The 26,662-nt window shown below is 33.1% G+C and overlaps 3 protein-coding genes across 3 annotated transcripts in view; 1 reads left to right on the top strand and 2 right to left on the bottom strand.

The window, feature by feature from the left end:
* LOC132720745 (thioredoxin domain-containing protein 16-like) overlaps positions 1-6,530 on the bottom strand; it is a 30,873-nt gene extending 24,343 nt beyond the window's left edge. The window contains exons 1-2 of the mRNA XM_060704938.1: positions 6,352-6,530; positions 207-369 (exon numbers count right to left, since the gene is read on the bottom strand). Coding sequence (XP_060560921.1) covers positions 207-363 — 157 coding nt within the window. The 5' untranslated portion in view covers positions 364-369; positions 6,352-6,530. The remainder of the gene's footprint in view (positions 1-206; positions 370-6,351) is intronic.
* LOC132720740 (uncharacterized) lies at positions 3,438-4,785 on the top strand. The gene is made up of 3 exons (XM_060704934.1): positions 3,438-3,529; positions 3,822-4,158; positions 4,264-4,785. Exons 2-3 carry the CDS (start codon positions 3,891-3,893, stop codon positions 4,635-4,637), a joined length of 642 nt encoding a protein of 213 aa, XP_060560917.1. The 5' UTR covers positions 3,438-3,529; positions 3,822-3,890; the 3' UTR covers positions 4,638-4,785.
* A 654-nt stretch (positions 6,531-7,184) lies between the features above and the next one.
* On the bottom strand, positions 7,185-26,655 carry LOC132720743 (baculoviral IAP repeat-containing protein 6-like). Its single transcript, XM_060704937.1, has 20 exons — positions 26,380-26,655; positions 25,732-25,922; positions 24,796-24,943; positions 24,267-24,500; positions 22,706-22,837; positions 22,322-22,525; positions 21,896-22,027; positions 21,328-21,584; positions 19,323-19,521; positions 18,674-18,888; positions 18,216-18,413; positions 17,779-17,960; positions 15,486-15,662; positions 14,711-14,844; positions 14,146-14,250; positions 13,581-13,795; positions 11,443-11,604; positions 10,732-10,809; positions 9,964-10,287; positions 7,185-9,736 (listed from the first exon to the last, which is right to left on the bottom strand). The coding sequence occupies exons 1-20, from the start codon at positions 26,618-26,620 to the stop codon at positions 9,485-9,487; spliced, it is 3,780 nt and encodes a 1,259-aa protein (XP_060560920.1). The 5' UTR covers positions 26,621-26,655; the 3' UTR covers positions 7,185-9,484.
* Positions 26,656-26,662: the final 7 nt, after the last annotated feature.

The raw sequence follows: 26,662 nt of genomic DNA, 5'->3' as shown, positions 1-26,662 counted from the left end.
GAAGACACTGGCATTTAATTTTTCTGCCTAGATTTTGTGCTGTGATATTTTAAAACTGTACAGATCAACAAGTCAATGTGGCAATTAATTTTGAAAATAATCTTGATCTCAGATACATGTATAAGAGGAATACCTTTAGCAAAACAAAAATACAAAATCAAATTCTTTAAAGATTTTAATACTAAGAAAAAGAAACTTGGAAATACCTTTCTTGTAAAAGTATATGACACGAAGTTGATCATTTTGTAAGAATTTCTGGACAGCACTCTGACCACGCAGTTGTTGTATTTTATTAGTTGTGAAATCTATTTTGAGACTCTGACATACGCTGAACAGAATGCAAGACAAGAAAACCAACTTCATTATTTCCTGTGAATATAATAAATATAATTTGTTGTATTATATTATAGTTGGCATAATTTTCTTTCAAATTTTATTGATATGATTCAAACAAGATCCTCACATTAAATTAAACAGTCTAAATATAAATTTGATACACTGACTCTTGAGTCTTGATTGGCAAATTGTTTGACAAGAGGCCTAAGTGGTCTTCTTTAACTTATCTGAGTATTTAAAGTAGAGAAATAAATAAAAATGTTTCTATAGTATAATAATACATCTATCTCATAAGTGCTATGCTTATAGGCAGGAAATAAGTGCTCATCAGATAGTTGAAGAAGATATGTCCAGACATTGTAAGCATGACAGGAAAGGAGAGTACCTATCATAAAAGTAGAGGTTATTACATGGGGCAAGTGTGCCTTTAGTCCATATTGGCACACATGTTGACTTATTTAACCGAGGGCTTTAGCCCGTGGGTAAATTTGAACCAAGTGTGCCAATATGGAGTCAGACTAAAAGCACACTTACCCCATGTAATGACCTGTTTATTGCATATGTTCCGCAGCAGACTGGAATAAAATCAAGCAATAACGTAATTATTCTTGTTCTAATATATACTCGGTTCCAAAAGAAAGTGTGCACTTTTTAATGTTGAATATTTAAAAAATTAGCAGACGCTTCTTTTGCAAATTTGGCATTGTTAGTCCTAAGTACACAATACATCGATCCAATATAAAACCCACCTGTGCTGGCACGGTATTTTCGCTTTATTTGGCAATACATAATATAGCATGATTTGCATGTGCAGTCCAAGGCGAAGGTACATGTCACAAGAAATGTGTATAGACATAATCCTTATATCCACTACATAGGGAAAAACACATTTAATTTCACAGCGCTTGTCACTGAACATGCCTAGACTGAATCAAAATTTGCAAATTCAAGCATTAACGATGCTTGCTCGTGGCGACAACGTTTCCAACGTCAGTAGAGCGTTCGGTTGTCACAGAAACAAAATATTTCGGTTGCACCAGTGTTTCCAGCAAACAGGTGGGGTAGCAGATCGCCTTAGACCCGGTAGACCGAGGGATACAAACCCTCGAACGGACAGGTTCATTACGTTGACGCACCTTTGACGTCGTTTTCTAACAACGACAAGTTCTGCAAAGTAGTAAGGTATCAGCAAACAGACAGTGTTGCGCTGCCTCAGGCAACCCCAGCAACCCAATCAGCCAAGGAGGCCCTATGTGAAACAAGTGCTTGCATCACGTCATCGGGCTGCCCATTTGCAGTGGGCACAACGGCATTTTGATTGGGGGCGACAGCAGTGGGCTCGGTTCTATTCTCGGATGAGTCTAGGTTTAACCTTAGTCATCATGACAGTCGAATTCGAGTTTTTAAAAGAAGAGGGGAATTTTTTGCTGATAATTGTCTCATTGTGAGGGACCAATTTAGAGGTGGGAGTGTTATGGTATGGGGTTGCATTATGGGTAGAAGGAAAACAAATCTCAATGTTGTGCAAGGCAACCTAAATGCTCAAGGTTACATTAACCAGATTCTGCAGCCTGGAACTGTTCCTTTCCTTCAAAGGCATAAAACTGCAATATTGATGCATGATAATGCAAGGTCTCATGTTGCAAGGATATGTCGGCAGTTTCTAAACAGAAATAACGTTAACGTACTACCTTGGCCCGCCATGTCAGTGATGTCACCGGATATGAATCCGATTGAGCACATCTGGGAATATCTTGGTAGAAAGATTCAAGCTAGAGGGAACATACACAATCTTATGGATCTGGAAAACACCTTAATTCAAGAATGGAATAACTTTCCCAGCGTCGTTATCAGACGTTACGTAAGGTCAATGCGAGGTTGCCTTGCTGCTTGCATCAATAGTCAAGGTGGCCACACTCGAAACTGACTACAGTTAACATCGAATTTCCAATTTCAGCAGAATGAAATGATGAATTGTGGAAATTGCTAATTTCAGAGTAGTCTTGCATCTTTCATTTTCGGACCTAGTCCATTCTCCAGACAAAATCGTATCCTTATGACACCGGAATTTAAAGTCAAGATTATAATGTACATGTTCTGATCTGGATACCAAATACGTGGACATTAAGCATAATGGGCAATGGAAAATCGCTGAAAACAAAGCGCACACTTTTTTGGAACCTAGTATATTTATTAATTGGCTGTCCGTGTTGTTTGATTATATTATCTAAATCCATCAAGCGATTCGCTAAAGATTTCAACATCCTTTCGATGGCCATTTTTTGTTGCGATGCGGTTGTCAGTTATGTAATGTGTATATGCGCAGACGTTCTGTCATAACTGTAAAACAGGTGCGTGATAACCGGAAATAACCTCAACATGGGATTTTGGCACACTTAGCAACTGCACCAATATGGCTTATTGGCACACTTGCTCAAATATGGGATTTTTGCATGTCTGACATATTCAGAAAAAAGAAACGCATTTTTATTACTAATTATAGTAACATATGCAATAAGTTACAATAATATTCAATTTGTAATATAATAAAGCTCCAAGTCAATGCAAATTGTATGTTCTCTGTAATATCTATTACAGATTCAAGAAAAAACTTCAATTTAGGCTAGCATATTCATGTCATGGTTAACTAACTTGAGGTAAAAATATGCTCAGTCAGTAAAACTAAAAGACAGTTTTCAATTTCTAGTCCTATAAATATGACATTTCTCTGAGGTGTTTTTACTTCTTGGCAAGCAACAAATGTCAGGCATCATATACTATAACAATCCTGTAACATCTGTTATATTGGCCTATTAAAGAGGCTGCCAGGTCAGGCTTCATATTTTCTTACCTCTCATAATATTTCAATTAAAAGAACTTCATAGTGTTCCTAATGACTTTTTCATTAGAAAAGTATTGACTCACACCAACTGAATATTTCTATTTATACATTTATTATTTATGTATTAGGGTAGACTTCTACAATTGAATTATGGTGGTTTCGTCTAACTACCGGTTCGGCTAACTTAATTTATGAAGAGGTGCGAAAGTGGTTTCGTCTAACAGATGTTATATAGTAATTAAAGGCAAAGTAGACGTGGGCATCTTACAGAAACCCGAACTTCTTACCAGGGCAGCAAATCTACACAGACAGAAACTGAGACCAAGTGAACCAACAGATCTGGAATTTGACGTAAGATTTATAGTTGTAATCAATATATATATAATCATACATTAATAATATATATTAATAATCATAATCAGCATTTATTTCACATACAAAATACGGCAAATTTAAATAGCGTTTTTGCTTATATACGGCAAGTTCGAGATTTTATAACATATAGCATATAAATCTCAATATGAATTACATTCATATTAGTAAAATTAATTATGTATTGAAAGAACGACAAATCATCATTGTGCTTTAAATACATTTATTAATTATTTGTATTATTAACAGTTATGAATGTCATACATTTCAGCTCGACCACGACTTCATCGGAGAAGACTTTATAGTTGACGATATCCGGGTTGGTGATCAGCGACATATCATGTGTGCGACAGCGGACCAGTTACAGATTCTGAAACAAGCGACGCGTTGGTTTATAGATGGGACGTTCAAGCTGGTGAAGAGGCCATTCTATCAACTGATGTCTATTCATGCCTTCGTGAGGAAAGATGACAGCGCCAAACAGGTACCATTGGTGTATGTACTGATGTCAAGAAGATCAAAAGAAGACTACGTCGCCGTTCTGACCAGCCTCCCCCGAATATTAGGACAGCCACAAGTCCAGTGGTTCATGTTGGATTTTGAAGCAGGTATGTATTCTCTTAATAAAGAATATAAGTAATAAAAAAATTGCTGCATTTCAATTAACTTATGATTTTAATTAAAAAATTAAAATTTATCATTTTATTTTTCAGCTGCTTGGCAAGCAATCAGACATGTGTTCCCCAGTTGTGTACTGAAAGGATGTGTCTTCCACTGGAACCAGAGGCTGTATCGGAAGATCCAGGCGGAAGGTCTTGCCACCTCATATCAAGATAAGCAGGACAAACATGAATTTCTCCGTAAGGTCATGTCCCTGCCTTTTCTTCCTAGTGAGCAGATCCCGCCTGCCTTCCGACAGCTGATGGCCCAGGCTATGGAAGTTGGTGGACCAATATTGGCTGTGATGGAGTACGTGGAGAGGACGTGGATCAACGGTAGTTTGTGGCAGCCGATTCACTGGAGTGTATTCCGTGAGACCGTTCGGACGAACAACGACGTTGAAGGTAAGATCCTGAAACAATTATAATACAATATATTAATATATTAGTAAATGTCTATTTGTGAATTTTGATATATTTTGATATATTTCTAAATAAAAAATTATAGGAAATTATTTTTGAAATCATTGACGTTGTATGTTTACTAAATCAACTTTACATTTATTTCGACATTATTCATTACAGGATGGCCACAGAAGGATCAACACACGAGCAGGACGTGCGGACTTGGGATTATACATGTTACTACCATTATTGAAGAGGGAGGCTGAGGTTGTTGATCTTCAAATTCGTCTAGTTTCGCAGCATCTCTTGACAAGATTACATCGTAAAAGATACGCCCGAATCCATGGAGCCTTATTCGACGCCTGGGACAAGTACGAAGATGATGAGATGACGACTTCCCAACTACTAAGACTGTGCAGCCACATTACCGGAATAGGATCCAACAACATCAACGACGGGATTTATGAGGACGATTTTTAAGTGTTTATATATATAAAAAAGTGATGAATAAAGAATAAAAAATTATTGCTTAATACTACGTAAAAGCCATGGTGTATACTCTGTAATACTATGCATGATTATAAAGAGATGAATAAAGAATTTAAAAAATATGCGTTGCTTATTACTACAATAATAATGGTATAAATTTTACCTTTTGTGAATATAGGTTGACATTAGTAAAAATATGTTTTACAGGTTGTATAAATGTGTATATATTTGTGTAAATTTTATAAATTATTCTTTTTTTCAGGTTTTACTTTCGTATATACGTATATATATATTTATTCATGTATATGTAAATATAATAAAACGTTTAAATCATAGTTTTATATCTATTGAGTGGTGAATAAAGAATTAAAACAGATTGTTGTTTATTACATAGAAATCATGACGTATTCTTTTTGAATAATATGCATACCTCATATTTGTTTATATAGAGAAAATAAAGTATTAAAAAATATGTGTTATTTATAATAATTACGTACGTGGATTTTTTATGTATTTATGCATTGTTATTAATTCTTTCTCTTTCGAGCTTTGTTTTTTTTAGTATATATGTCGATTTTATTCGATTAAGGCATTTTTTTCAGCTTTAACTATTTGTGTATATATAGTTTAACATAGATTATAAAAATAAACTTATGTGAAATGTAATTTGTGTTGACTCTTTAGTTTTTTTTTCAGGTTGTACATATAAACGTATATATATTTCTATGATGTTGTTTATTCACTGAGATCTTTGTGTTATTATTTATGTAAATATCATTATTATACTAAAGAAAAGAATAAAAAAATATGTTTAAATTTTCAATTTTTCTTGTCTTTAATTGCATGAAAATGTGTGATAAACCACACATTAAAACCCGCGATAATTAATGTGCCCATTATACAATAGCTTATTGTTCACTATATAAATTAAGTTAGCCGAAACCACTACCTGTTTTACTATATAAGATCAGTTAGACGAACCGGTAGTTAGACGAAACCACTCCCACCCCTACAATTTATCATAACATTTTTGTACAATTTGTTTTACTTTTAAATTAACACTGATTAAAACATTAAGAAAGTAAAAATGCTTTCATGGTATTATTATTTTTTCCTGTAAAATCGCCCCCTCTAAGGTGTTTATAAAAACACTACATTTTAGCTGATTACAGAGGAAAATGCTAATGAATGATTCTGGATGTCAGTAAAAATATTCAAAATTGAATATCCGAATCAGAGGCTACTTACTGATTTATCGCTTAGGATCTGGAAATATTCACAATGTTACAATAATGTGTCCTCTGAATAAAGTTCAAAACATGAACCGAATATCAGCATTACAACAAAATATGTTAGAAGACTAGCATTTGCGAGTAAAATATTGATTTATTTGCATCCTAGTTATGAAGTAAAATACAATGTGTTGAAATTACAGGGAAACCCCCAAATAAATTTTAATTTTTTCTGCAAAAAAAGGGAAGTTTAATATAGTTGTTTTCAGCCAATCCGGAAAAAATTTTGGGAACATAAATAAACGGACAGGAAAACTTTAAATTAAAATAATACAATAAACACAAAGGTGCTAAATAAAGACTTTATTCTAAACCAGTTACATGTATGCTTTTGCATGGTATCATTTCAACAGTCTAATTGAACCCAGTGGTACTTATCCAATACCGGTATATATTTAGTTTTGCTGATTTATTTTAGTTTGATTGTGTTGGAAGCTATATGCATACTGAAACACTCTCGAATCTGTGCCTGGAACCAACCAGTACTAAGCAATGAGTGTAAAGTATCTTGCTCATGGAAACAACGGCTTACCCGTGACAGGGATTGAACCCATGGGGCCATCCTTAATATATATTTGAATCATGTACAATCAAATGCTTGCCTTTATGTAAAAAGGTCATCATTATCTAAAGGCTAAATCTGTACCAAATGGATGTTAAAAGTCATAATAGAACAGAGCAATATTGTAAGTTGTTTTCTGTCATGAAAAGGGGATATCCATAGCCAATAACATAATTTATGTTCCTGATTGCAGGTTGAAGTGGGAGCAATAAATAAAGCAAATATAGTTTACATTGTTCCATGTGTTTATTTTATCAGTCATGTAACTATAGTACAGCTACAGTCTACATAGAGACCTGATCATAACAAATACGTTTAAACAATAGTGAAACATAAGCTAAAGAAAACAACATACGCTATATACAATCAACTATCTGTTAACAAAATAAGATCAAATATTAATACAGAAATAATAAAACTCCTCTAACTCTGACACATAATTTTAACATCAAAATATATATAGTATATAACATACATACATGTAGATTAAAATGAATAGCTCTTACAGTCTTTCATGTATAACATTTCTGAAATAAGATACAAATAAATATAAAGATATTACATGAAAAACAAAAGTTATAGTTTACATTAATGTTAATGGTTTCTATTTCCTGTTAAAAAGAAAACAATTTTTTACAAGATTTTACCGTCTAAGTTAAACAATTTAATTTTTTTTAAAGATTTTAACTTAAAACTGACATTGTCAAGGTGACATGGCACCTTGTAGAGAAAGAACTTGGATACTCATCCATGCCTCATTTAAAGCACAAAAGTATTTTCACGTGGAGCCTTGACAAAATGTAAAACCAATGCATAGGTAAATCCATAACCCTATCTCATTATTGAAAAAAAAATATTTTTTTTCAATTACAAACAGAATATTTACTGTTTTAGAAATAGAAGATTTTTTTTTAAAGTTCTTCTGTTTTATACAATGGACTATAAATATGGAAAAAAAATCATGTAAATGAAGAAAACTCACTAACCATATATTTATCCATTTTCTCAACAATAAAAAAGCAGCAAATTTTCAATTTCCACTGGAAATGTCATTATGAAATTCAAATAAATAAGTAAGTGCTCAAAAAGGAATGACAAATTATTCTTAATTTTTATGATTATTTCTTCACTGCACTACAACTAAAGGTCTAAAAAAATTGGACATTAGCAACCATGAAAAGTTATTATATATATATAGGCCAGTGAACTTCTGGATGAGCATAAAAGTAGGAAATGCATTAATCATATAAACCAGTAAACTCGGACAAAATATTTATCAATAATAATGACAGGCAGTTTAATTTGTGAAAGTTTTATATAAAAACAAATACTAGTGAAAACACTAATTATCAAACAATAATATATATATAAAAAAATCCTAAATTACCTCTTGATAAAAGAAATTGATCTACTATTGTTAAATAAATTAAAATTTTAACAGACAATTACCAAAAACAAAAAAATGAAAAAAAAAAAATTGAATTGTCTTTCATATTGTTTACATTGTTTTAATACATGTAACAGACAACAGACAGAATGAGATATATGCACTTTTACTTGTAAACTTGAAAGACAATATATAGCCCTTATTCATTAAAAAAACTGCCATGCATACTAATAAACTTCTATATACGAATGTAGACAATATTTACATTGAAATAAACTTTCAATAAATTACTATTTGGAATTATACAATTAGTAAAATTGAAGCATGAAATAATACATAAACAACATGCATAATGTAAGTGAAATACAGAATTACACCTTCATTTAAACATACTTTTTCTCTCATGTGTTATACAAATGTTCCAATCATTTTCTAGAAATAAAATGACCTTAGGTACTAACAAGCATGGGAAAATGGTCCAGTTCTGGCAGTATACAATTTTCATATTTTCATTTAAGCATTCTGAAGATTTAAACACTTGCATGGCCTCTTTTTTTTCACAAACTCTAACTAAACTTACCAAATACCGTATTAGGAACCTAGGATTATACAAAGATGGCGTATTTACATTACCGACCTAGTCTGCCTTTTTTGTTTTCTGTACACTTCATAGTAACGTAATATTTGTTCTCAGACTTATTATAAAATTACAAATGATCCCATCGCTTGATTTAACTTGCACTCTAATCACAATAAAAATAAAGTTATCTTTAAATTGAATTAAGGATAATTCAGATCAGAGGCAACTGATAACTTTACTGTGGAAATATGTTAGTTCCAGTATTAAATACAGCTATGAAATATTCTCTGAACAAGGTATAGAAAGAGCAAATAAGCAACATTGTTATTTTTGTAAACAAGCCTGGTGCAGTGACATTTATTACCTAGTGTAGATACTACAGTTGACACAAACAGACAGTACAAACAGCATGCATTCTAGTGTTATAACATCACAGTTTGTATATTGTTTGGCAACCAGTCTTCTGTTATAACATCACAGTTTGTATAATGTTTGGCAACCAGTCTTCTGTTATAACATCACAGTTAACAGTCAATAATCACAGATAGTGCTGCCGTATGTCAGCAATTTGCAGTCGATGCAATTCCATTAATGTCCGAGTCAGAAACTAGTGAGCTAAGATTTTGTGCCAGCATAGAGTTAGCATTGTTATCAGCTGGAACTATCTGTGGTGAGTCTTTACTTCCTGATGCCCCTGACTGGTCCGTGCTGTAATGCTTGCCTTTAGGGTCTATGTCTCCTTTTTCAACATCTTCAAGACCTTCAGGGGGCTTCATCTTGGAAAATTCTTCTCGTAACTGGTTGTAATGTTTCTGAAGTGATCAAATATATCAAAATAACACTGACTGTTTACATGACAGATTGTAATGCTTGTTCATACATACAATATATAAACACACAGAAAGTTGTGTAAACTAAACAAAATCAATCAGAAATCTTTACGAAATGCTAAATAATATTACTCTACCATTTAGTCTTTATTCTTCTTTAGAACATTTCTATGCTTACATAGCATATATAATTTAGTTATATAACATACCTTAAGTGCCATTGTACTATGAGATATTGTTCTTCCAGTCCTCTTATCATTACAATAAATCTCCATCTCGGCAATCCATTCCTCACATTGCCGTAAGATCTTGTGGCGTTTCAACCAGAAATGTTTCACTACTACATCCTTGAAACATGGTGGTGGACATTTGATCTGTTCAAGTATTGCCCACTTCACTGTGGCCTGTCTAATATTGGCATCATATTCTCTAGAACTGGCATTACCAGATGGTGTACCACGTGACCTCTCATAACCTGGCTCATTAAAGTATGGCTCACACACCAAGATTAGTGACTGGATAGAAACTAACACCTGAAAATTATAGTTAAATATACAATCATATCCATCATTGTAACTGTTATAATCTGAAGTAGTCATCATAATCTGTTAGTGTGTAGATTATTAAACCTAATTCTTTTTTTAAAATAATATAGTTTAATCATATACTGTCCTCGACTAATTCTTTTTTTATAATAATATAGTTTAATCATATACTGTACTTAACTATCAATTAATGAGTTGTGTTTTATCAAAACAATCCGATTTCAGTATTCATAGGGCTGGGAAATTTATTTGAATATCAAAAACACTATCAAAGAATAACAGTTGAATGCAAGCTTATAAAGATAATAACTTTGTAAAGGTATCAATAAATTCACTAGTCATCATTAAACTTTTTTCATCATAATTGGACATCCACTTTGATGCATTGTATACAAGTTTTTAAAGTATTAAAAAAGCACAATAATAATTTACCTGTAAAAAGCTCGATGTTTGAGAGCTCCATTTTTCCTCTGGTCTACCATGCCAGGTGTTCAACACACTTAAACAAACCTATAAAATCAATTCAATATTTAATATTTTCAACACTCCTAAACTATGACATTACTAGGACAATACTACAAAATTATGCTAATGCTTTTATTTCTTTATACTTTATAATGAAATATGTCATACTTATTGAACTCATTCTTGTGGGATTTTTAAAATGAATATTGCCACATAGTCTGTATTTCTTGTAAACAATACTAAATTTGTATACTCAACTTTCTCTGCTTTTAATGAATTTTCCATTATAAATGTGTGGCAGTTTTGAAATGAAAATTTTAAAATGAAGCAGCAAGTCTGTTCAGACTACACTAACTGTTCTTTATTTGTGACATAGACAAATTTATGGCTAGAAACACACAATATATTCTTACAAAGTATAATCTATGTTAGAGACTGTGATCAATTGATTGATTGGGTTTTAAGTCACATAAACAGAATAATGGCAACTTTCCAATTTTATTGGTGGAAGCAGACCTAAGGTGCCCCTTATGCATTATTTCAGGCACAAGCAGGCACCTCAGTAGAACCACAGACATTCCATGTATACCCTAGCTTCAAAGCTTCCTGAAGGAATCCAAAGTCCCTAGCAGCATTCAAAACTATATAGTGATAAAGACAACATTCAGTTAACTATACCTTTCCATCATTGTATAGATTAGGGTTAAATCTGACAGTATGGTTTCCAGTGGTCTCTAGGTTAATGTATGGTGGAGCATTTGGGTAATCTTGTGGAAAATAAACATCAAATTCAAAACATCCATTAGCATAGGGAGTATCTTCTGGTCCAGTTATCAAAACCTGCGAAAATGCAATGAGATTATAACAATCATCTAAAATAAAACAAGGCAATGGAGTCCCTAAAACCTACACATTTGCCAATATATCAATCAATAACTCAAAAATCATGCAAGGTAGAGTTATCATTCTTGTGCACTGCACTCCTCCTCAATGAGGTCTATCCACCTATGAAGTTTCAAGTTGATAACTCAAATACTTTTAGAGATATGCTCCGGACAAAAATGTCGGACGGAAGGACGGACGGACAGACGGAAGGTCGGACGGACGGACGGAGACTATTTCTATATCCTCCGCCGAAATTTTTCGGCGGGGGATAATAAACATAGGTTGTATGAACCAGTGTAAAAATCTATTATCAGCATAGATGACCTTGATCCTTCTGGACAAAGTTAAGAGGACCATCCAACGTATCTATATACTTGAGAAAAACATCAGTAAATAAATAAATAAATGTTTAATGAATACATGTATTGTATAAATCTACTTTAGCACATGTGAAACTGACTTTCCATTAAAAAGTAAATTACTTAAGAGTTAAACATGTAAAACAAGCAATTATCATAGTATTGCAAGCAATCCATAAGTCCCCTACCGGTAAGAGCCCAAGCAACATTCTGAAGGGCCATTGGCCATTCACTTAGGTTCCTATTTTAAGTAAATTTGTTGAAAAAGTTCTTTAAAAGTGATCACAGGAAATAGTTTTTATGTACAGACAGACTGAAAGACACTATAAAGTTATTTTTTTAAACATCCCTGTTATCAAAAATATAACATTTTTTAAAATCCTATCATGATTGAAGAAGTTGGAGTAAAAATTACCAATTTCTCAAAAAAAATGTCTAAGTTCAAAAGGGGCATAATTCTGGAAATAGTCTTGCTAGAGTATTGAACACTCACAAATGTTTGAGTGACAATAAGAAACATTTATATGAAGTTTGAAGTAGATACATTCAGAAAAAAGAAGTTATTAAAAAAAAACAATGTTTTTTTCATGAAAATTTCAAGTTCAAGGGAGGTAATTCTGATAAATTTTGTGCTAGAGTTGTAAACCTTGTCACATATGATGTGGTTGATGACAAGCAACTTATATTTAAAGTTTGAAGAAAATACCTTAAGAAATAAAGAACTTATAGTGGAAAAAACTTAAAAACTAGAATCAGAAATCTTGAAATTCAGTCTATTTGTGGCCATAGCAACCAGAATTTTCAGGATGTGAATAATTTCCATACTGCCATCTACCCATATGTCAAGTTTCATAAACATATTTTCAGTACTTTTTGTGTTATAACTGGATTCAGGTTATGTGTAAAATTTGCCATATTTTCAGTCTATTTGTTGCCATAGCAACCAGAAGTTTCAACATAGGAAGAAAAAGAAAAAGACGTGCATAATCTCCATACTGCCATCTATCCATATATCAAGTTTCATAAAAATATTTTCAGTACTTTTTGCGTTATCGCGGGATCCAGTTTATGTGTAAAATTTGTCATATTTTCAGTCTATTTGTTGCCATAGCAACCAGAATTTTCAACATAGGAAGAAAAGAAAAAGACGTGCATAATCTCCATACTGCCATCTATCCATATATCAAGTTTCATTAAAATATTTTCAGTACTTTTTGCGTTATCGCGGGATCCAGTTTTGTGGACGGACGGACTGACGGACGGACAGACGGACTGACGGACGGACAGACGGACGGAGGGTAAACCTAAAGTCCCCTCCGGTAAACCGGTAGGGGACTAATAAAAGTTTTAACAAGAATGCACAATTTCTTTTTTTAATTTGATATATTATAACTTAATCTGTTATGCATATGACACATTTATGAAATGTAAAGACAATGGAGTAGTCCAGAGACTTACTTGAGCATTACCAATAACTACTCATCAACTTTATTTTCCACATACATGTATTTCACTGCTACAAATAAACAGTACCATACTGAATATGTCAAGGAATGAAATCTAAATTCCTACCTTCATGATATCTAGTCTTTCCTCATCACAGCGAACAAATACACTACTGCTGACAGAGAGAGGGAGGGATGTTGATAAAGTTACCGCCTCCTGGGCTAGACGTCGTATCCTAGTTGGGTTATTTATTTCTCCTGCAGCTTTTACATTGTTCTCATAGTGATGCCTAACTGTAAACTTTATTGTCGGCCCTTCTTCTGTCACCATTTCATACTGATCTGTTGATTTTATTAAAAATCAGTCATATTTTTCACATATTTATGAAAACATACATATATAAATTTTGCTAAATGCAAAGCTGGGAAAATGAAATTAGTTTTCTTTTATCATTTTAATTTACATCTATTGCATTTCCAAAAAAACTTTTAAAAAAAATTGTTTAAAAAGCTACAATTAATTTTTTAAAAAAACATATTTCACTAAAAACTAGCATACACAAAAAAACTTTTTTTACTATATTGCTTTTTTAATTAATTTATAATGTAGACAAAAACAACCCCTTAAAAAAAATTAAAAGCATATGCACAGCATAAAGGACTGTGTTTTTACAGAATAAACAAGAACTAACCAAACTGTAGTTTCTGCATCTCTGAGAGGTAGATTTGATCAATGCTATCCTGTGATGTATCCCGCTTCATTTCCTGGTCAATCTCACTGTTCTCCTCACCTGTTCCTATATACAAAAACATGAGACTTCTTTTATATTCTATAAACTCAAATATATGGGCATGTGTAGCCAATTAAACGTTTAAGGTTGCTTAGGAATATCACTTGCCAATAAACAACACTTATCAATGTTGAATGTTTTAGATTAAAGGAAGCTATCCAGCTTTCTTGCAGAGCTTTCTTAAAGCAAATGACAGCTCAAGTCTGCTTTCATGCAGTAGCAGGAATTTTCATCTTCTTACACCATTTAAGCTGAAAAGTCAATTCATCTTATACATTCTCAAACCACCTAGCCTAATATCACATTGTAGTTTCAAATAATCATCATTTCTGAAAATTCTTTGTTTAATTGTCATTTATTTTGTCTTTTTGTTCTTGTTAGTTTTTTAAAATGCAATACTCAACATATAAATTTTTTTCTTTAGTTTACAGTGAAAATATATGGAATATGGTTAAGTACAACATACCTTCATGTTCTTTAAGTCTACTAGTGGCTGTATGAACTATTCTAGCTGTCTCTTGTATATCAGGTATCAACATAGCAAGTCCTTCATTTTCCTCCTCCTCTTCCTTGGTGCCACCTATCTTACCTTTGTTTGATCTATAATTATAATATATAACATATTATAAAATGATACATATGACACCAATATCTTGCAAAAAATGCCTGAATGCCTAAATATTCCAGTCTAACTTTATACTGTGCCTTGCTCAATACTGAAATCATTTAAACTTACAATGAATAGTTCGAAAATATAAAAGAACAAATCCATTGCATTACTTCAGTAGCATAAATGGTAATTAATTAGGCAACTATTAAGAAAAGTTCTTCTACAATTGTTGTTAGCAACTTTTTTTTAAGTTTTACTTCTCTCAATAACAAGATTGACCTTTAAACTTCACTTATAATGTAATACCTCAGGAAGCTAAACATTTCTTAAAGAAATACAAACATATATGAATAAAATCTAACAATATGAAATTATTTATTGTATGGAAAGAAGCAATAATGAATGTATAACATATTGTTACACTTCTGGTACTAAAAGTGATTAGACTTTGCAACCAGCACAGAATCAGTCCAGTATGCTTAATTGTGCAGTCCAACCAGGCTCTACACTGTTGGTAGCTCATTTAAAAAATAAAATAAAATTGATATTGAAATCCCTTAGCTTATTTCAAATTTCAAAACTGGCTAAATCTATTTCTCAAATTCAGCATATCTTCAGTATATAATCTTACTTGAGTCTACTGGCATATGTATCAACACATGCTCTCATCTTCTCCAGTAGTTCACCTACAGCTGTAGCTGTCTCCCCACCATTCTCCTTGTCTAGAGGTAACAGTAACATAACCAGTGATGGACACACTGAAATACCTCGTAGTAACTGTAGTAATGCTCTATACAGAGGTACATGCCTGTAATATATAACGTTACAAGTTTTATATGTTTCATATCACCCTAATCAACTTAAGACATACAAACATAGCTTCAAATGCATAGATCGTTTATCAAAAGCCCGGTTTGTAAATTATGTTTTTGGATTTTAAGTCATATCGACATTGTAAAGGTCATACCGCAACCTTCCAGCAGGGTTATTTACTTAATTTATTTAATCTTAGAATCGACAGCAACACAATTTTTAAATAACTTACTGCTTACTACTCATTAGATATTTGCTTGGCTAAACATTGCTTTACATTAGTTATATATCTAATTTTAAGTATTTCATAAAATCAATTACAAAGAATGCATGCATCTTCACTATAACATAACAATGCAACATATAAAACTTATAGAAAATTAATACAGATTACCGGAATTTATAAACAACTAGAACTATCGCTGAATGCGATTCATACCCCCACCAATGTCCTTGACAGAAGACAACTTGGAAAGGTGGTTAAGGGAATAACTTAAGTGACACAAATACATAAAAAGAAATTATCTCTGGTGAAAAAAAGACTAATTGTACAGGTAATAGTAAAAATATCTATTATCAAATCATGTTCGAAACAGTTTACAAATAACCTTTCATTTTCCCAATATACTAAACTTTTATAAGTCAATTTTTGACTTCAAGTGTGGCCTTGACCTTCAGCTGGCACAAGGGTAAGATGGGTTCTGCACATCCCCCAATTGGAGTGAACATTTGAGTAAAGTTTGAAGAAAATCCTTCCATTAGTATAGAATTTATAGAGCGGACACAACATATTGTCTAGTATTGATTGTATGTAAATTTAAAGACTTAAAAAGGGGCATAACTTTGTCAAAATCCAATACAGAGTTATGAAACTTGACCTGCATATCGTAATTGTGACACCTCATATATCTTTTCAAGTTTCAAGCAAATACCTATGCTAGTTTCCGGAATATTAAAGAACATGTTTTAATCTAAGAACATTTTCCAAGTCAATTTTTGACCTTCAAGTCTGACCTTGACCTTTAGCCTGCACAAAGGTGACATGGATTCTGCACATAACCTTGTTTAGGTGAACATTTGGAGAAAAGTTTAAAGAAAATTCTTCCATTAGTATAGATTTATAGAGCGGACACAACATATTGTCTAATATGTGAATTGTATGTAAATTTGAAGATTAAAAAGGGGCATAACTTTGTTAAAATGCAATACAGAGTTATGAAACTTGACCAGCATATCTTAATTGTGACACTTCATTTATATTTTAAGTTTCAAGCAAATACCTTTCCTAGATTCAGAAATATGCAGATATATGTTAAAATTAAAGAACATTTTCTAAGTCAATTTTTGACCTTCAAGTGTGACCTGACCTTAAGCCGGCAAAAGAGTGACATGGGTTCTGCACATAACCTTGTTAAGGTGAACATTTGAGCCAAGTTTGAAGAAAATCTTTCAATAAGTGTAGGACTTACAGAGCGGACACGACATACTGTGTAATATTTGATTGTTTGATATTTGACCTTCAATTGTGACCTTGACCTTGAGCTGACACATGGGCAACATGGGTTCTGCACATCCCATTGTTGAAATGAACATTTGAGCCAAGTTTGAAGAAATCTTTCAATTAGTGTAGGACTTACAGAGCGGACACGACATATTGTGTAATATTTGATTGTTTGATATTTGACCTTCAATTGTGACCTTGACCTTAAAATGACACATGGCAACATGAGTTCTGCACATCCCCTTGTTGAGGTGAACATTTTAGCCAAGTTTGAAGAAAATCTTTCAAATTATTGTAGGACCTACAGAGCGGACACGACATAACTGTCTAATATATGATTGTGTTTGATATTTGACCTTCAATTGTGACCTTGACCTTGAGCTGACACATGGGCAACATGGGTTCTGCACATCCCCTTGCTGAGGTGAACATTTGAGCCAAGTTTGAAGAAAATCCTTCAAGTGGTATAGGAGTTATAGAGCGGACACGAAAATGGAGACGGACGGACTGACCGACCGACCGACTGACCGACCGACCGACGCGACAAAGCGAATCCATTATAGCCCCCCCCACATTTTGTGGTGGGGGTATAATAATAACCATTGATTACCTTGCCATATCTAGAACAGAATCATTCCTGAGGTAAGATGATAGTGCTGGTACAAGACATGACTGAGTTAACATGTCCGGTACAATGTCAGGTAACAATGTCCGCTCTGTAGCAGGCTCATAATCATCATCTTCAAACTGATCAGGAACACTTCCACCTGGGTTGATGTAACTTGCCAAAACCTGTTGCAACATTCAATAAGCAAGTGTGTAGGCATGAATGATAATCAATAAGCATTATAATAATCCCATAGACAAAAACATACTTCATTTATCTTTTTGGGGGTTTCAGCACTTGAAAGCAGATATTTTCATTTACTATTAAGTCAGTAGTTATTTTCAGTCTGAAAATAATATTTCTCATTAATTGCCACTGTATTATTTTTAGTATGTAACTATTGACATACTCATAAACTGAAGTTTTATAATTGTATCTACCTGTAAAAGACATGTGACATGTTCCTCTTCACTTTTTTGTCGTATCAAGGCTTGTTCTGCATCCCAGCTTGATGTTGTAGACCCAGTGCCAAAACCAGTTCCCTTAGCCCAGTATTGTTGGGATTTCTCTTCTGAGGGGCCTGGTACCTGGCTTGGTGTTGATGTAGGTGTCTGCATAGCACTCAGCATGGAATAGGCCTAGTTATAGTAAAAAAATCATCTTCATAAAATTGTAGCTCAAATAATTGCTTTGATGTAAAAATAAATTTCTTATATTAGCATACTAGAATTTTCATTTTTCTTCGAATTTATTTTTACTTACAGTTCACTTACATTGTGACAGGTACTATGTATGTCCCTCATTCTATTTATTAACTGTAATTTTTAATTGTAACTTAACCTACCAGATAAAAAAAGTTAATGTTACAACATTATGAAGGTTCTATCATATTAATTACCTCTTGTTGAAATCCAGGGACAGTAACTCTTGGTGAATGATGACTAAGTACAGAGAGGCAAGCTAATATAAGATGAAGTGCTCCATTCTCCAGACACATTCTACGCAGTAGCACACCGTCATCTGTTGTCAGGGGTGTTGTATCAAACAAGGATTTCAAAACAATGAATGGTAATGTTGGCAATGAGCTGGCAATAGCAGATGTAAGAATCTGACCTGGAAAATTGATAAACTACCTTGTAAGAAATCAACAACAACAATAAGTTACATTTAACAAACAAGTATGACAAATAAATTTAAAATATACATCTATGATAGGACATCATTTAAGTAAATACATTTGTTTCCATTTGTGACATATTTCTAAATCATTCAACAAGCAAAAAAATCCTTTCCGTCTTCTTATTGTTATACATAATAACAGCACAACTGAATGATAATGTACCAGCTAATTTGTAAAGTTTTTATAAAAGATTTATCATAATGCTGCACAATTAATTTCTTTGTTTAAAATCAAAATCATTTCATACATTTGCAGGAGCAGAGTATATAATGAAAATATTATAATTGTCCAATGAAGACTTATGTTACAAACATGCAGTATTATGAAACTAAATATAACATAACAATAAATAAATATAGAAATTTACCTCCGCCGCCATCATCTGTCACTCCCAGCATCAGTCGTAGTAAACACTGGGCTTTCTTCCTCTCCTTCAGTAACACCTCGGCATATCCTGGTAATCTCAGAAACAGGCCAAACGCTACTAGAGAGTGTGGGGGAATAGTTGGATTTCCTATATGATGACCTCGACTACTCTGAGGAACAGGGGATACAGGCTCAAATAACTGTAAAAATATAAATCACTTATCGTCAGAAATAAAGTCTCTGGTGGGATTCAAACCCACAGGAATGAGGGGCAAGTGGTTTCAAGTCAACAACCTTAACCACTGGGTCAGAAACATATTATAGTCAAGATATACGAGGGATGATCAAAAATAAACCGGACTGTGACTGGCAATTGAAGAATTTTCATCCTATTTCTTATTGTTATATATCACACTTAATCGGAAAACAATACCTGTAAACTGATACTATATTTAATCTGATAACGCAAAAAGCTTGTCCGTAACAGCGAATTCAAAAACCATGGTAACGCACACCCGGCGCAGTGCGTAAATTCGCCTTGACATGAGGCGCTTTATGCTGCGTGTATTTTACAATATGGCACATTTAGATTTCAAAATACGCCAAAACGTCATGCACCATATCTTTGACGTTGTCAGAAAAAATGACTTCATTTCAACCATATTTATATTAACAATTACAATTCAAACGTCACATGTTAATGAAATACTCGCGTTAAAACTATGTCGTCGGAATGTCTCGAAAATTGATCAATAGGAAAAATTTGTCAAATATAAGACGAGAAACTGTTTAAAACGTAGAAAAAGAATATGGCTATCAAGGGAAAAGTTCCAGAAAGCCACAGCATATTTTTTGATTAGCTTAAAAGATTTAGAAAGGATAATAGAGAAATAGAAACAAGTAAGGGAGAGACAGAAAAAAGACATTTTCAAGGACGTTGGTGACGTCAATCGCCAAGACGTTGAAAAATGACAGTCGATTGACTGCGGACATTGTCAACGATGTTCGACAGTAACTCTGAGGATCTTAAAATGATATAAGTTAATGCATTAATTACATGTATTGTATTCTTGGTTTATAATTGTATCAATTATTTTCTTATTTTACGCAGTAGTCTTATGGAGAAATTGTGTCAACAATTTAACAGCCACTGTTCAAATTAGCTATGCGTTTTATTTATTTTAAAATAATGACAATTTTGATCATACTTGTAGTATTCTGTTATTTTTTCGTATGTATGATACATTATCATTCAGCAACATTATTTTACATTATTTGTAATACATAATATAGTTAATTGCATGTGCGATGTTTTTCAACAATCAAGTTACAGAAGGAAATAACAGAAGTTTGCGTCATTACAGGAGCTCTTTATCACCATTCATTCTCACAATACAATATGATACCCACTTGTACAGAAATATATATAGGCAGAAGATCCGCCGCATCAATAACATGACTGTACCACATATTGGCCTACTCCGCGAATGAGTAAAAATCTGCTCCGTTAAGGACAATACGCTTGTGACGTCGTTAACGTCAATTTTAAAGTTATACCGTGCGCCGCATTGCTTTACATGTGCATGCCAATAACAGCATAACTTTTTTCTTTGTTAATATTTCTTGTTGGTATTTTTTGTATCATTTAGGAGATAGATTCCGATTTATTTTCCGTGTATTGTTATGCAAATTCATTTAACAGGTTAAGAATTATTTACAAAGTCCGGTTTATTTTTGATCATCCCTCGTATAAAGAATTACTAAAATATCTTATTACCCTGCTGGAACCTAGTGATCAGCATTTTCCACCAGTATAGGGCCAGGCTAGCCTGCATATCTGTGCTGTCTGCCCAGGCTCTGTGCTTTAAATTTTTATATTGGTAGTTCAAACGATGGAAGCTTGATAAGTTCATTTAAGAAATTCAACACGTTTAAGGTTAATGATATTACAAAAGTTTTTAATTTAAAATATCGCAGTTTTATTTTATTTCAATACTAAGACATACCATATAAAAATCTTCTGGATAAGAATCAACAGTGACCCAATCTTGACTAGGATCATTATTGCCCACAGTTACATTTGGTGTGACTTCCCCAGACTCTGATGAGTTCATTTGACGTGATATCTCGGGATATAAGAGAGGCAGATGTTCCGCTAGTAATGCTAAACCATTACTACTTGCAAACACTTGTAGTGGTGTTGGGAATGGTGGTGACGCCATCAACACATCGTCTGGTATCTCATCAGGATCATCAGTCAGATCTGAAAACAATGGCATCTGAACATAATGTTTTGTCGAATTAACAGCATTTATACCAACTTCATGTAAGTAAATTTTCAGCATTATTACTTCATTTGTTTTACTTGAGCTTTTGATTTCAAACATGGTTGTGGTCTACACAGGAGTAAAGGTTTTAACTCCTCCATTATCATACTGAATAACATACATATTCCATTTTTCAGTGCCAAAATCTTTAAAGTTTAACTAGTAACAGTCCTGCTTCACCAAGAACAAGTTACTGCTGTTCGCTCTAACAGAACCTTTTGGTTGGAATATGTACTCAAAGTTTTACCTGTTTTGGTAGGAACTGGTCCATTCTGCAACTGGAGTATAAAATCAAGGACATCTTGACCTTGAGTGAGACCTTGCCCTTGTAATACTTGCATCAACTGTGACAGAGTGACATCTGATGGAAGTGATTTATCTAAAATTGAGAGACACCAATGTGATTTTGAAATTTACTTTTGAAGTTTAAATAAAATTAAATAAAGTAAATGAAATCTGAAATTTTATTTTAAATTTTATTATCTACTAACATAAAATTATTTGACTCAAGGCAATGTGCACCATTCTTCACTTTAATAACAGCTTCACTGATTAAACTTTCCAAGTTCTGTTTTACAATTAATGTGAAATAAAATATAATTCTAAAACAAATGATAACTATAATTTTAAAAAGTAATATTTCTAATCACAAAAATTAACAACAAAAACTTACTTGTAACCAGTTTATGGTTAAGTGAAAGCACTGGAATGGAAAGATGCTTAGACAGAGAATCATTGTTGCGACCTCTTCTTGTTGGGGGACGAGGGGGCAATGAAGCCTTTGAACTACTAGGTGTAGTATTTGCTGTTGTAACTTTTGACCAGAGGTGGCTCTTTGGAAGCTGACTTGAACTTGTTTTATCAGCCATACTTGTATCTGTAATAAACAAAATAATATACATGTAGATTGATACACTACAGGTGTGAACGTGGATATATGGAATGGCCGAGTTTTAAAATAAATACCACACTTCAAATGTGTAACAAATCTCAATCTATACAAAATAATATCATTTAACTTGCACTAAAAAGAATTAAAATAATAAGTCAATGATACCTGATTTGCCAACAGAGATATTTTCTATGACATCTACAAGCTCCAGCCCTATCTGACATGTGCTTTCTTTAGACTCATCTGATTTCTTACCATTCTGTACATCTAATAACTGTGCTGCTAAACTTGGTGTATCTGAATGCATAAAATAACATTTGCATCTATTATATCTGAAACGGTATAATAACTGTAATGCAGAACTTTGTGCCAATTACGTAATATCTTATAGCAGAGACGTTATCTAAAATATTTCAAGAAGATATTAACAAGAAAATCAACAAGAGGGCCATCATGGCCCTGAGGTCGCTCACCTGTATAAAGGCCCCCCCCCCCAACGTTGCAGGGCCAATTTAACCCAAGGGCTTTTATTTGCACAAACTTGGTAGACACCCATAAGAAGATGTTACATGCTAAACATCTAAGCTCTAGCTCATTGGGCTTTTTAAAAGAAGATTTTTTTAAAGTTTTTACTATACACATATAGTTAAAAACAATGACACCCCTGGGGCCGGGCCAGGGCTTTTATTTGAACAAACTTTGTAGACACTTACTAGAAGATGTTTCATGCTTAATATCTAAACTCTAGCTATTTGGGTTTTTTTCAAGGAAGATTTTAAGTTTTTGCTATACACATATAAAGAAAATCAATGACCCCCGGGGCGGGGCCAATTTTGACCCCAGGTCTTTTATTTGAACAAACTTTGTAGACACTCACTAAAAGATGTTTCATGCTTAATATCTTAACTCTAGCTATTTGGGTTTTTTCAAAGAAGATTTTTTAAGTTTTTGCTATACACATATAAGAAAATCAATGACCCCCGGGCGGTGCCAATTTGACCCCAGGGCTTTTATTTGAACAAACTTGGTAGACACCTATTAGAACATGTTTGATGCTAAATATCTTAGCCATAGCTCTTTGAGTTCTTTAAAAGAAGATTTTTAAAGTTTTTACTATATGCATATAGGGAAAATCAATGACCCCCCGGGCAGGGCCAATTTTGACCCCAGGGCTTTTATTTGAACAAACTTGGTAGACACCCATTAGAACATGTTTCATGCTAAATATCTTAGCTCTAGCTCTTTGGGTTCTTTAAAAAGAAGATTTTTTAAGTTTTTACTATATGCCTATAGGGAAAATCAATGACCCCCCGGGGCGGGGCCAATTTTGACCCCAGGGCTTTTATTCGAACAAACTTGGTAGACACTCACTAGAAGATGTTTCATGCCAAATATCTAAGCTCTAGCTCTTTGGGTTTTTTAAAAGAAGATATTTAAAGTTTTTTCTTTTGGTTGCCATGGCAACCAGAGTTCTGCATGGAATTAAATTCTTTGAACAATTTTTAAAGGTGACCACCAAAGGAACATTCCTGTGAAGTTTGGATGAAATTGGCTTAGTGGTTTATGAGGAGATGTCATTTAAAGTAAAAGTTTACGGACGGACGACAGACGCCGGACGGACGGACGCTGGCCGGACACCGGACGAAAAGCGATCACAAATTAATATCAAACTTACCATACATTTGTAACAAGAACAATCATGAATTATTACAGAGTAAATATTTACCTGATACTTTGTTAATGAGTTCACCAACGGTAATATGCATATTGACTTGCATTGTCCTGAACCTGCGTCCTGCTCCAAACTGTGGGTGCTGCAGACAGCCCTGAGGTGTAGGTACGTGTATGTGGTATTGTTTCGGTGCAGCCCGGAATGCCACAAGAATATTCTCATCTTCAAGAAGAACTTGGAGGAAAAGTCGTCTAGTGAATCCAGACAGTGGACAAATACCTAAACCTGCTATATAAACAAGGATAACCAATTGAATCTCCTCAAAGTTAAATGAATATTTTTATTTCCATATAATGAAGAATAGAAAATATTTTACTTCATTACAAATTATTCTTACCAATATAAATATTCCTCAGACAAAATTCCTCTTAATTTTATCGCACTGAGTGTAAATATCATTAGAGATAGAACAATTTTCATAAGAAATATTTAAAAAATGGTACATCATTGTAAAGTATTCATTGATTTCATATATAAAAAATTTCTTCAATATGTTTAAAGAGCATAATTAATTCCATCATACCAGCTTTATTAGTAGATCCTTGTTCTTTGATGACATCATATAGAACTTTAGCAAATAACATCTGGTTAGGTACATGACATGATATCACACTCCGGAAAAATTTAACAGACGCTGTTTCTATACACGCTCTCTCTTCTGCTGAGATCAACTGATAAATAAATATACATGCCATATCAACAAAAAGTGAAATATAATTACTGAAAGGCTAGTTAACACTGCCTATTACTATATAAAATCTTGTTACTGTATAAGTGATTAATATTGCGACATGGAACTGTACTGAGATTAAGTTTTCTCTAAGTTTGGTCTTAACAAATCACAAATGTTTTAATGAAATAATATGTGTGTTAATAACACAAAAGGTTATTCATATAACAAGAGAATGTTTCAAAATATGACAAAGAAATAAGTGATCAGGTAACAATGTATATTTCAAACAATTATATAAACAATAAAGGTTTTAAATTACTGAATAAATGATTACAATAACAACCTATTCTTAACATGTACCTGCTTAATTAAAGATATCACAAAAAACAGTATTAAATTCAATAAATCATATTTTCGCAAAAATTTCCGCACGCAAAATGTCCATTTTTTGACATTACGCAAAAAAATATCCACTTACACAGTATTTAAGAGGTTAAGTATAAAACTTATTATTACACATGACAATATTGTACCTACATTTAGTGAATGAAGACAAATATAAATGCTTCTTTGTTACTATGGTACAGCTTTGAGTTGTAATTTTTGTTATAGCAAAATAATTTACGGCATGCACTTTCTTTCAAATTTTCTAACATAAAGCGACTTTTGATATATCAAATCTACACTAAAATAGACCCAGTGAGCTTGTGTTCAAAACCGTTCAAGTAGAAATAACATTATACTACAACATTATTTTGGTTGTATGAAAAACAAAGGTAAACTTACCTCAAATTTTTGTGGGAACGTGGTGACAGATATGGGACTGTGTAAAGGTGTATTGCACAACATTGTTAGAAGTACCGGCCAGAATATGTTACCATCAGCACCACCCAGCCAGTCCTTCATAGCTGGTAGAGATGAGATCTCAGAGAAAAAATTTAATACTGCAGATACCATGTCAGCTGTCACCATCAAACCTTAAAACATATAACATAACCCCATTTATCAAAACTACAGAATGAGAGCCTCTTTACTGACCTAAAATGATAATGTCACATCAATATTTCAAAACTTAAATTTAAGCTCCTTTAACTATTAGCATTACAATAATATAAGACAATACAATGAATTTATAAGTTAGGGAAAAGATAATTAGATCAAACTTCGGATACCAATATAAGCGCATAAAAGACTGTTTGCAAATGCATTATTAGACTAATGATCTTATAAGTGAAATAATGTTAAAATCTGCTGAGTAAACTAATAAACCAGAGAATTTAAATATTTCATAATTAAGATTAAGTAAGTCTTTATAATTCCTAATGAATTGTTCTTAAGATTGCTCCTTTATACTACATGTTGACATTTTTAATAAAATCTTATATATGACATCAACTTTTACCAAAAGGGTGTAAAATGGTTCCCTTAGCTTACCTGTATGGTTATTAGTTGTACTTGTGCTATCCCCAGTTGTTCCAGTCATACTCTTACAAGAATCTGATATTCCCTCAGGCTGTGACCATGAATCAGCGAATGTTGATATCACACGATTACAGAACTCAAACAATCCCTGAGCCAACACTGCTGGGAACCCTGACTCTAACAACTGCTTCGTTGCCAGGGACGACTGACAAGCTAATGCTAGAGTAAACAAATGACTTTCATCTAGACACATATGTTTAAACTCCTGTAGAATGATGGGAGTTGAGGGTTCTGA

This window comes from Ruditapes philippinarum, unplaced genomic scaffold, assembly GCF_026571515.1.
Source record: "Ruditapes philippinarum isolate M1 unplaced genomic scaffold, ASM2657151v2 ctg446_1_1_1_1, whole genome shotgun sequence".
Lineage (NCBI taxonomy): Eukaryota > Metazoa > Mollusca > Bivalvia > Venerida > Veneridae > Ruditapes > Ruditapes philippinarum.
This window is presented reverse-complemented; position numbering and strand designations above follow the sequence as displayed.